Source organism: Pecten maximus, chromosome 10, assembly GCF_902652985.1.
Source record: "Pecten maximus chromosome 10, xPecMax1.1, whole genome shotgun sequence".
In the NCBI taxonomy this organism is placed as follows: Eukaryota; Metazoa; Mollusca; class Bivalvia; order Pectinida; family Pectinidae; genus Pecten; species Pecten maximus.
Window position 1 is genome coordinate 17,171,524 of NC_047024.1, and position 13,304 is coordinate 17,184,827.

General features: G+C 37.8%; 1 protein-coding gene across 1 annotated transcript in view; it reads right to left on the bottom strand.

Annotated features, from left to right (window-relative positions):
• Positions 1-4,219: 4,219 nt before the first annotated feature.
• Positions 4,220-13,304, bottom strand: part of LOC117336498 (serine/threonine-protein kinase tricorner-like) — a gene marked incomplete at its 5' end in the record, with an annotated part of 42,399 nt that continues 33,314 nt past the window's right edge. Inside the window, 4 exons of the mRNA XM_033897089.1 lie at positions 4,220-10,035; positions 10,558-10,646; positions 12,191-12,286; positions 12,688-12,811. Of these exons, the coding sequence (XP_033752980.1) occupies positions 9,908-10,035; positions 10,558-10,646; positions 12,191-12,286; positions 12,688-12,811 (437 nt within the window). The remainder of the gene's footprint in view (positions 10,036-10,557; positions 10,647-12,190; positions 12,287-12,687; positions 12,812-13,304) is intronic.

A 13,304-nucleotide genomic window follows, 5' to 3' on the forward strand; every position in this document is an offset into this window, starting at 1 on the left:
GGGGAGCAGCACCCTACATTTATATATATATATGTATCATTGAATATCATTTGTCCAATTAAGCTCCAGACAGAATTTCATCAAAATCCATTCAATTTCGTTCATTGGGCCCCGCCCCTCTAGCCCCAGGCATTATTGCTAACTTTGTGTATCCGTCGGAAATCTCCTGTTTTCAAACTCCCTGTCCCATCTCCCACTCACGATGGTCAAATATAGGATAATCTCCTAATATTTGGGAGACCTATCTGATAACACCTATGGATCCCCTATGTATCTTGTTAGTTTCACTTTGGCCTATGACAGGTAACGCTTGCTGGGTTAGCTATAGGCATATGTGTAAGGCATGGGTCAGTTAATGGCCTCAGCTTACCAACCGTAACAATGTTTGGCACTTCACTGACTGCAAGTGTGACCTTGAATGTAGATCAAGGGCATTCATTTGAACAAATTTGGTAGCCCTAAACCCAGCATGCTGCAGGCCCAACATCAGGTGTCTGGGCCTCACAATTATCGAGAAGTTGTTTTAGCCTATATGACACCTGTGACCTTTAATATAGGTCAAGGTCATTGATTTGAACAAAACTTGGTAGCCTTTCACCCCAGCATGCCACAGGACCAATACCAGATCTCTGCCTCATGGTTATTGAGATCAGACGCCACTCCATGACATAAGCTCACTTTCCCTTCTGGTAGGTGAGCTAACAATTAAACCAATAAAGCTGCAGTCATGTGGTGATGTTTAATAGCATTCAATGTGTAGCTAGATCACCGTTTGTTAAATGGCTTCATATACTGCCATTGTTGTCAACTACAAAAACAATATCTACCTGACAGTAAACAGACACCAGAATCTCCGACAGATAAAGTGAAAACATCGCTGAACAGCAATGTTATCAACTGAGCATTTAACATTAGAGATTACTTACTGAAATATTCCTATATATACATTGACAGGCCTATGGAAATTATGGAAACTATTCAATAATTCACCAACAACAAAACATTTAGACTGAAGGCCTGTCCGTCTGTATAAGACTGAAGGCCTGTCCGTCTGTATTAGACTGAAGGCCTGTAGGTCTGTATTAGACTGAAAGCCTGTCCGTCTGTATAAGACTGAAGGCCTGTCCGTCTGTATAAGACTGAAGGCCTGTCCGTCTGTATTAGACTGAAGGCCTGTAGGTCTGTATTAGACTGAAGGCCCTGTCCGTCTGTATTAGACTGAAGGCCTGTCCGTCTGTATTAGACTGAAGGCCTGTCCGTCTGTATTAGACTGAAGGCCTGTCCGTCTGTATTAGACTGAAGGCCTGTAGGTCTGTATTAGACTGAAGGCCTGTAGGTCTGTATTAGACTGAAGGCCTGTCCGTCTGTATTAGACTGAAGGCCTGTCCGTCTGTATAAGACTGAAGGCCTGTCCGTCTGTATTAGACTGAATGCCTGTCCGTCTGTATTAGACTGAAGGCCTGTCCGTCTGTATTAGACTGAAGGCCTGTAGGTCTGTATTAGACTGAAGGCCTGTCCGTCTGTATTAGACTGAAGGCCTGTCTGTCTGTATAAGACTGAAGGCCTGTCCGTCTGTATTAGACTGAAGGCCTGTCCGTCTGTATAAGACTGAAGGCCTGTCCGTCTGTATTAGACTGAAGGCCTGTCCGTCTGTATTAGACTGAAGGCCTGTCCGTCTGTATAAGACTGAAGGCCTGTCCGTCTGTATAAGACTGAAGGCCTGTCCGTCTGTATTAGACTGAAGGCCTGTCCGTCTGTATTAGACTGAAGGCCTGTCCGTCTGTATTAGACTGAAGGCCTGTCCGTCTGTATTAGACTGAAGATCATGTAGGTCTGTATTAGACGGAAGGCCTGTCCGTCTGTATTAGACTGAAGGCCTGTCTGTCTGTATTAGACTGAAGGCCTGTAGGTCTGTATTAGACTGAAGGCCTGTCCGTCTGTATTAGACTGAAGGCCTGTCCGTCTGTATTAGACTGAAGGCCTGTAGGTCTGTATTAGACTGAAGGCCTGTCCGTCTGTATTAGACTGAAGGCCTGTCCGTCTGTATTAGACTGAAGGCCTGTCCGTCTGTATAAGACTGAAGGCCTGTCCGTCTGTATTAGACTGAAGGCCTGTCCGTCTGTATAAGACTGAAGATCATGTAGGTCTGTATTAGACTGAAGGCCTGTCCGTCTGTATAAGACTGAAGGCCTGTCCGTCTGTATTAGACTGAAGGTCTGTCCGTCTGTATTAGACTGAAGGCCTGTAGGTCTGTATTAGACTGAAGGCCTGTCCGTCTGTATTAGACTGAATGCCTGTCCGTCTGTATTAGACTGAAGGCCTGTCCGTCTGTATTAGACTGAAGGCCTGTAGGTCTGTATTAGACTGAAGGCCATGTAGGTCTGTATTAGACTGAAGGCCTGTCCGTCTGTATTAGACTGAAGGCCTGTCCGTCTGTATTAGACTGAAGGCCTGTCCGTCTGTATTAGACTGAAGATCATGTAGGTCTGTATTAGACTGAAGGCCTGTAGGTCTGTATTAGACTGAAGGCCTGTCCGTCTGTATTAGACTGAAGGCCTGTCTGTCTGTATTAGACTGAAGGCCTGTAGGTCTGTATTAGACTGAAGGCCTGTCCGTCTGTATTAGACTGAAGGCCTGTCCGTCTGTATTAGACTGAAGGCCTGTCCGTCTGTATAAGACTGAAGGCCTGTCCGTCTGTATTAGACTGAAGGCCTGTCCGTCTGTATTAGACTGAAGATCATGTAGGTCTGTATTAGACTGAAGGCCTGTCCGTCTGTATAAGACTGAAGGCCTGTCCGTCTGTATTAGACTGAAGGTCTGTCCGTCTGTATTAGACTGAAGGCCTGTAGGTCTGTATTAGACTGAAGGCCTGTCCGTCTGTATTAGACTGAATGCCTGTCCGTCTGTATTAGACTGAAGGCCTGTCCGTCTGTATTAGACTGAAGGCCTGTAGGTCTGTATTAGACTGAAGGCCATGTAGGTCTGTATTAGACTGAAGGCCTGTCCGTCTGTATTAGACTGAAGGCCTGTCCGTCTGTATTAGACTGAAGGCCTGTCTGTCTGTATTAGACTGAAGGCCTGTAGGTCTGTATTAGACTGAAGGCCTGTCCGTCTGTATTAGACTGAATGCCTGTCCGTCTGTATTAGACTGAAGGCCTGTCCGTCTGCATTAGACTGAAGGCCTGTCCGTCTGTATTAGACTGAAGGCCATGTAGGTCTGTATAAGACTGAAGGCCTGTCCGTCTGTATTAGACTGAAGGCCTGTAGGTCTACATTAGACTGAAGGCCTGTCCGTCTGTATTAGACTGAAGGCCATGTAGGTCTGTATAAGACTGAAGGCCTGTAGGTCTGCATTAGACTGAAGGCCTGTCCGTCTGTATTAGACTGAAGGCCTGTCCGTCTGTATAAGACTGAAGGCCTGTCCGTCTGTATTAGACTGAAGGCCTGTAGGTCTGCATTAGACTGAAGGCCTGTCCGTCTGTATTAGACTGAAGGCCATGTAGGTCTGTATAAGACTGAAGGCCTGTCCGTCTGTATTAGACTGAAGGCCTGTAGGTCTGCATTAGACTGAAGGCCTGTCCGTCTGTATTAGACTGAAGGCCATGTAGGTCTGTATAAGACTGAAGGCCTGTAGGTCTGCATTAGACTGAAGGCCTGTCCGTCTGTATTAGACTGAAGGCCTGTAGGTCTGTATAAGACTGAAGGCCTGTCCGTCTGTATTAGACTGAAGGCCATGTAGGTCTGTATTAGACTGAAGACCATGTAGGTCTGTATTAGACTGAAGGCCTGTAGGTCTGTAAACAGGATCTGATGAATGTCAATTCAAACTGCATACACTTTTCTCACCATGAGATTTCTTAAAAGTTGGCAAGTATGACCAAGGCCAAGGGATCCACAACCCTCTATTTATAAAACATTGGATCTCCCTCGCTCAATATTGCCTCAGACCAAATTTCAACAAAATCCATTCAGTCGTTCAGGACTAGCAGTGATTGTTAAAAGGAAGATGCACCATAGCATAATCAAAGCTCACCAGCTAGGCGAGCTAATAACCATACAAGTCACTTAAGTCTGAAGAAGATCCCGTCAGTGGATTTTGATAAATATTCTTACAAGAAGCATTTACATAGACAAAAGTGATTTCAAAAGTGGTCTGTCTACAAAGAGTGAGCAGTCAAATTTGGTTATTGGTATATGTAAACACAACAAAGACATTCCATAAAATTCAGTAAATTTTTATTTTTGATACATTCACCCATTTGGACACAGATTACGATTATCTACATATCACAGTATTAGGTCACCTGGTCTGAATCAGTGAAGCAGTTAGAGGCAAAGAACTGCTCAATGAACCATGTTATGTATTCACGTCAGGGTGACTCACTGATGGCAAATAAGGCCAACAAATGAACACAAATAATCAAACGTGTATTTAAAATATTGAAATGTGAAAATCCTAGTCATTGGAGGCCTTCAGTAAATCAACAGACTGGGTCATATGACCATCCGAGTTCACATATGTCATGTGATAATTAGAATTCACATTTGTCATGTGAAGATCAGAGCTCACATTAGTCATTTTATAAGAATGGCAAAGTGCATGAATGATTACACAATTGGAAATGGAAGGACTTCTGGTGTGGGCTACAATGATGTATCCATGAGAGTAGCAAAGAATCCACTTTCTTAAACAAAAAAAGTTTTTTTTAATTGTAAGAAGGGAAATACACGTACATTTGTAACTGCATTTTGTAAAATTTACCCAATTTTACTGCTGAAGCAAATACTGATGCAAAATTCAACCAGTTTTTAACCTGAAGCAAAGATCAATTGCCAAATAAGCAGTCTTCATTTTAATCAAAAATAAGGTTCTAAAAAGGGAAAACTACCAATTTTTTCAGAAATCGAAATATATCATTTTCTGAAGATAAATGTGCACAATAATCAATTACACGATTAAATATTCATGTAGTTTTCATGTAAAATATCAATGTTATGAAATACATATTTATCATAATTTGAAGATTAAAAATGCTACATGTTCAGCACATATGACTATAGACAATCATCCCCAGGTGACCCTACAGTGACTGATCACTGCAAGGTCATTAGTTATTATAAGCTGATCAGTAACATTGGAATGACACAATATTTTGGAATACCTGCTACCCAAATGGAACAGGTGTACAACTTGAGTTAAGTACACTAATGCCATCAATATATAAACCACTAAAGCATGTCAAAAACAATTCTCATTATATGACATTAATTAGTGTGCAGTATATGAAACAGAAAATTAGATTAATTTTTAGAAATTGGCTTAAATTAAGCAACCTGTGTTGATTTAGGTTTCCGACAGTTCAACAATAAGCATTTTCATTCCTAAATCATGATTTAAACTTGATGAATTATCTTTCACTCACAGGGCACTATGCACAAAGTTATATAAGAACATTATTGTGATTCTGAATCCTATGAAAAGGAAAAGTTCAATCATGCAATTGTACGGTACATGTTTACCATCTGGAGTTCAATATTCAAAGGAAATTGTACCTTTTATATAAGCATTACTAAAACTATGGTAAACAAAAAGCACTTGAAAAACAAACAAGATGAACAAATGAATGAATGGATTAACTAATTAATGAATTAAAAATATCTTATGTGTTTTCATAACTGACAAATAAATTAAAAAAAGACAAAGAAAACCAACAAGAAAAACAACAAACGTGGAATAACACGGACATGTAAATGCATGCATTATTGCAATATTTGTGCAATACTGTAACAGACTAACATCAGTATGCGCCCATGTGCTAGTATTTTGATTATGATAGGAGGTACAATTTATATCTGTGACAACATTTACCATAGACAATGAGGAGATGTGAGGTGCGATAAAAACTGCATGAGATCAAACATCTATCATCCCCATATATACTACATATCCTTAAATCAACTCGTTAAAAGAAAGATGGTCAGTTTGAACCTATCTCTATTCAACCTGAAACATGGAGGCCAGTCCTAGTCAATTACCACTCTAACAATGCTTGCATGCTTTTACAATGCTACAAGTATAAGTTTGAAATAAGTATCAACGTATTATAATGTGTAGATTCACAGAATTATGGTTCAACCCAACATCAGTGGTGGCCTAGACCAGATATTGGGGCAACATTAGGATTATTATTTGTGTCATATATGATGTATTCAACTGCAGTAAGTAATTACATCTATTAATAGGCTTTAAATAATAACATTTACAGGTATTACTAGTAATATAACGATAATAAAATAACATGTGCAATCATGATAATAATAAAAATGACCGAAGTAACTCAATGACAAAACAAGTTGTATATCACACCGCAAATGAAATTTTACCAACTATCACACATGCAAACACAAACAAGATTTGAAAACAAAGTGCTTCCTTTACCAGTGTCTACTACAGTTTAAATTCAAACTAAGGTGACAGTTATGCTACATCACTTTAGTGTTGTTAAAGATGTAGAGTTACTCAAGGGCACTGAAAGGCTATGCTTAAGCCACCATTGGCCCTGGATTTTAATAAGCCACCATTGGCCCTGGATTTTAATAAGCCACCTTTGGCCCTGGATTTTAATAAGCCACCTTTGGCCCCGGATTTTAATAAGCCACCATTGGCCCCGGATTTTAATAAGCCACCATCAACTAAAATTGAAAATGTTATATATTAACTGGTAAACATCATCTTGTTAACATAAACTATGAACTTTGTAAGCAGTAAATACCCAAGAGAGACCTCGTATCCCTACACCCATATACAGGGGGGCAGTTATATCAATGACCAGAAACACAGAGAAACATTACCAACCACAGACAAGGGGCCCTTGAGCCTTAACAGTAATATGACTTTCAAGGCCGTAGAACCTTGTAAGTGTAATGGTACTGTTGGCCATTGGGACCATCTTGCATTTTTGACCAACCAGAAAAATAACAACACTTGGTCAGGACCATTTCAGGAAAGATTGAGCTTAATTTCACTTGTGGAACTGGAAAAAGAAGCTTGAAATGGATTTTTATAAAAAAAAATTTCATAAATGGCAGCCATCTTTGATTTCAGGGCCTGTATAGCTCACCTGCTTCTAATACAACTTGAAGTTGAGGTCATTTGTGCAGATGCTAACCTGATAGCCACTTGATTCAAATATAAGAGCAGGCTAGATTTTTATTTGTTTCAATTAAATTTGTAGCCCTTCATTCCAGCATACTATTTGCCCAATATCAGGGGTGATCCATGTGACCATGAATCTAGGTCAAAGTCATTCATTCAAACAAACTTGTGTAGCCCTTCACCCGAGAATGCAACAGGCCCAATATCAGGTCCCTGACCAACTTGGTTATTAAGAAGAACTTGTAATGTAGGTCAAAGTCATTAATTTGAACAAACTTGGCAAACCTTCACCCCAGCATATTACAAACCCCGACTGATTTGCTATTGAGAAGATGTGTACAGATTGCAATAGAATTTGAACTTCTAGGAAGCTGTTTTAAAGGAATATTTTCACTATATCTCTGATTTTCACATCTACCATACACACTGAATCCAACTTCATCTTACATGATCCCTTCTTAAACCATTTGTATTGCTTCATTTTGTGATTCCTTAAGATTATCATAGTTATTCTTCCATAATAATCTTGAGAGGTAGAATTCACTTACGTGTAAAACTGTATCTGCTGTTATACCTAGAACAATCTTAAGAGGTTCATGCCTGGTTTTCCTTGAAAACTCAAATAAATACAAACACTACATCCTAACTGTTTAACCTGTGTTAGTGTACTCAGTGAGAGTCTTGTTATTCCACTTTTATCATACAGCAAATCCATACAATTAAGCAATTGTAACAGATGTTTAAATTAACTCATTACATTCATGAAATAGCATCAAAGGAAAGAAACTGAAAAAGAAAATTGGCACATACAATTTTGAAATCTTTGGAAATTACAGCATTTGATAATAGACTATTTCTTTTAATTAATAACAATAATTGCAAAATAAAGTAGATTTAATATAAATGAGTGCCACCCTTGTTAAACTGACATCGGATGTTCACACTCCCATGATAACATAGCACAATATGTATTTTCATTACAGATAATAGTTGTCACTGATATCAAATCAAATATGTCTTATCATTACTAAAAAAAATATGCTACAAGCAAAAAGAAAACTTTGTTCAATCACTCTTACAATGGAAAATTTACACACGCACATCAAATATAACAGCAGTAAAATAGCCATTAACCAACGTGTTTATATTGGATCATCAAAAGTGTAACAGGTTCTATACATGGGTCAAAAGCAGCAGTGTTTTAAATAAGGCAAAAAAATAAATGTGGGCTACCTATTACCCTCTACTTCATCATTATAACAATAAACATCTTGGGATTAAATGGAATGTGCATATTCACAATAACATATCGTCTCTTGTTGTAAGAGCATTAGCAGGAAATGACATCCTCCGTCACAGTATTCCCTCGATCTCAACCAAAAATATTGCTCAAAAACATCCAACAGCATTCTTACAATCTTAATCGTCTACTGAAACACTTTTCAAAATCTTAATCGGAAATAAGTTTGTTTCGTAAGAAGAAGTTTTGTTTGCTATAGTGTAGTGGATATACAATTCTAAAAAATAGCAAGTAAAAGTGATTTGTTTCAATGTAAAGAACCAGTAGGTGAAAGTCTGGAGAAATAGATTTTGATTGAGATTAAGAAATAACTGCCAAAAAAAGGAACAAGTTTGAGGCAAATATCATACCACAGACATGACAATTACATACAAGATGAAAATATTTGCATACAATGTGTCAAAGACATGGGGATGTTCACAATTGATAGTATAATATTTTAAAAACTTTCCAAAATTCAGAATTCTATAAAAGTTCTCTCCCCTGAGAACATTTACTCTGATCCTTGCTTCACTTTCCGTTTGTGGTAAATGACAATTTAGTTCAAAGGGAAACACTACAATGCACTCTTTGGCAAGTTGATATCAACACAACAGCTATCTCTGTTTGGTGAATCAGATCAACCAATTCAGAAATTTAAGTTAAAGCCTAATTTTGCAGAATTCAATACAGATTGAGTTCAGAACCCCAAAATTCACAGAAATGACTGATTTTAACATAACGGATATCCTAAACATGTTGATTGTTTAATTTCAATTAATTTTCACACACTAAAACAACAACAAGGTCATCTGCAGGAACTTCATAAAGCTGGTTGGTATTCAGATTCTGGGTTGTGTCACTGCCATTACAAAAACATTTCAATATTCTAATTTTGGTTGATCTTACACACCCTAGGTAAAAATTACCAAAAATGCCAAATTAAACATATTTGGATTATTCTATCCCTTTTCATTACTAAGCTAAAATTCTACTGACATTATCACATCAAGCATTCAACCAAGTTCAAGTCAGATCACTTTCAGCTGAACATGTGACATGTCTGAAATTTCTCCTTTGCTGAAGAATGAAAAGGATACAATTATAAATGATAAAGTGTAGAGTTGCTATTGCCAACAACAGATCAATCCCATTTAAGTTGGTTGTAAAAACAATTGTCTGTAGATTGTTGTCCCTTTTTCCATTCCTGGTTCTAATCTACAACAACGCTTTCTTATCACAAGGAATATCCCGTGTGTTCCATCTTCATTTATAAATCATCCTTGTTTTAAGTTTCTTTGGACAACATTCAATATCATCACATTCACTGGGACTGTCCATATTTATTACTACTGAATAGTGATTGTGTCAGTACAACTATCTCGGATGCTTCCAGATATGTGTATGTTTGTGTAGAAGTGTGAACCAGTCGTCATTATCTAACGGTCAACTGTAGTGATAAACCACTCTAACTAGCTTTTCGGGAAAGGGTTTCCCCGCTGTGTGAGTCCCTCGAAGCGTTTGTATGTATAATTGATGAACACCCAGTCTTTGTACTTGGAATCCTGGGCTTCTTGGCCTTGTGGGTCCGGGTATGTTGCTATAATACAGAAGAATAATAGTCAGTTTTCATTTTAATCATTATAATATAAACAAGAGATACATGGGCCTTAACTGTCACATGAGTACTAATATTTTTGTTATGTTTTAGTCAATATGACACATTTTAACCTGCTAATCACCCCCTAGAGTCAGTCAAGGCCAATATGGGCATTCCATCAAATTGCCATCCCATACTGATAATTCTAACCAATTTTTAACTATTTTCAATGGCAAATCAAAAATGTGATGGCCCTATATAAACTATAGTAAATTTTACCTCCTCCCCAGGAGGAAACCTGAGACCCCAGCTCCAGGGTCAAGAAATTCACAAGTTTGGCAACTCTTGTCTTGTTGGCCAACAAATATTTGTTGCAAGTGAGAATTTCAGTTTAGGGATATTTCTACCACTCTAAATACGTAAGTGTCAATCACGATGAGTGTTGAGAAAAAATATGATGTTTCAGCAAAAATGCTAGGATTTTTTAATGCCATTTTGTATATATTTTGTATAAATACTTACGCCACTTGAGATCAATTTCAGGAAAATCATCAAAGTTTGAGGTATCGTCTATACTCTTTACCTCCACCGGAATGGCCGCTGGCCTCTCTCTGTAACAATAAAACATAAAATGTTGGTATTCTTGTTAAGATTGTAAAAAGGCCTTTTTCTCAATTTCATTTTTTTCTCTCTCTCTCTCTCTCTCTCTCTTTAGAAAAATTATTACATATTCTTCTCCTGTTTAAGCCGTATTTTAGCAGACATGCATTGTCACCTGATCAGCATCAATGTAGTGCTTAACTAACTGAAATGGCGTTAATTTCCCACTGAGCCCTTTAATTATGTCTTTATCTTTTACTGTAACTTGAACATTATCAGAACCCAATCTGGTATGATTAAAGACAGCGCTCAATAATTATATATGTATAGGTGAATGAAACTCTAGCAATGTCTTTTGCACCTAAGTGCCCAGAAATACAAATTCATATTTGAGTAACAATAACACAAAATGGCCAGAAATTTTATCCAGAAACGTTCGCCTATACGTGACAGGCAACAGATGGCTCAAAAGATTTGGACCTTACTTCTGGACAAGATCGATTTTTATGATTTTTGATGGAAAACACTTGAGGGGTTTACCAGAGTAACACGAAGAACCCTGATAACATTAAATAAGAAGATGGACAAGTTGTTTTGATTTTATGTATTACAGTACTGTGATGAAGGAGTTTACCCGATATGTTCCCAGTCCACTCCTCTGATTTTATGTATTACAGTACTGTGATGAAGGAGTTTACCCGATATGTTCCCAGTCCACTCCTCTGATTTTATGTATTACAGTACTGTGATGAAGGAGTTTACCCGATATGTTCCCAGTCCACTCCTCTGATTTTATGTATTACAGTACTGTGATGAAGGAGTTTACCCGATATGTTCCCAGTCCACTCCTCTGATTTTATGTATTACAGTACTGTGATGAAGGAGTTTACCCGATATGTTCCCAGTCCACTCCTCTGATTTTATGTATTACAGTACTGTGATGAAGGAGTTTACCCGATATGTTCCCAGTCCACTCCTCTGATTTTATGTATTACAGTACTGTGATGAAGGAGTTTACCCGATATGTTCCCAGTCCACTCCTTTGAAGAATATGTCTGATTTTATGTATTACAGTACTGTGATGAAGGAGTTTACCCGATATGTTCCCAGTCCACTCCTCTGATTTTATGTATTACAGTACTGTGATGAAGGAGTTTACCCGATATGTTCCCAGTCCACTCCTCTGATTTTATGTATTACAGTACTGTGATGAAGGAGTTTACCCGATATGTTCCCAGTCCACTCCTCTGATTTATGTATTACAGTACTGTGATGAAGGAGTTTACCCGATATGTTCCCAGTCCACTCCTCTGATTTTATGTATTACAGTACTGTGATGAAGGAGTTTACCCGATATGTTCCCAGTCCACTCCTCTGATTTTATGTATTACAGTACTGTGATGAAGGAGTTTACCCGATATGTTCCCAGTCCACTCCTCTGATTTTATGTATTACAGTACTGTGATGAAGGAGTTTACCCGATATGTTCCCAGTCCACTCCTTTGAAGAATATGTCTGATTTTATGTATTACAGTACTGTGATGAAGGAGTTTACCTGATATGTTCCCAGTCCACTCCTTTGAAGAATATGTCTGATTTTATTTCCTCTATACCATTAGCACCTAGCCTGTGTTCAGGATCACAGCAAAACCTGCAAAACAGTGAGGACAAAATTTTGATCAATTTTTTTTTTGCATATAACTGTTACATGTTTATCATATACTTAAATAGATCAAAGTAATATCGTAAAAGTGAAAATTATTTAATGGAGTATTCCTTCGTTCGAATGCCAGATAACTCGAAATGGCCTCTCGCCAGACCTTAATTTCATGCCGAATCATGACTACCTAACCTCAGGATATTCACATACAAAAAATAAAACGTATCGGTGATTACCACCAGAGGGCCCAAACTGGCACCTTTCCTTTACGTTAGTATTTTTCTGCCATCTAATTTTTCACAGAGATAACAATAAATTGACTATTAACTGGATCTTGAAGAAAGTCTACACAATTAACTTACTTTCTAATTAAATGCTTACAATTTACTTACTTTCTAATTAAATCCCTAGCCTCATTTGATATAGGCATCTCGGGTGGGAAGATTAGAGTGTCCCGCCAGTTCATCACCTTCTTGTATGTCTCCTGTGGATTCTCGGAACAAAATGGTGGATACCCTGAAATGGGGACATTTACCAATAAATATATGTATCTTCAGTCTCCTGACAGAAAAAGCCTGGTTGTAACTGAACACAAAAGAATATATTTTACCAAAGAAAGTATTAGAACCTCAATGTTAGCTATATCTATACTTAACCACACAGAATAATCTATTTAAACTTCAATGATCATGAACACAATGGGGATAGATAAAGCAGCATTTCAAATACATAAATAGATAAACATTTATTAAAGTTAAGTCTGTAATAATGAAAATAAATCATAATTCCATCACTTGGCACTTATTTTGTTGTTTTTGTTTTGTTTTTTTGTTTTTTAAGCCTGAACAGGAAATTATTGTAAAATTCATACTTATTTGACCTTTGACATGAAGGTCAAGGTCATAGTGAAGTAATTGCCATCAGCTTTAGGTGATAAAAGTATCCTCCAAGTTTTATCAAAATATCTTCAACAGCTTAAAAGTTATGGTCATTTGAAGGGGAGACAATA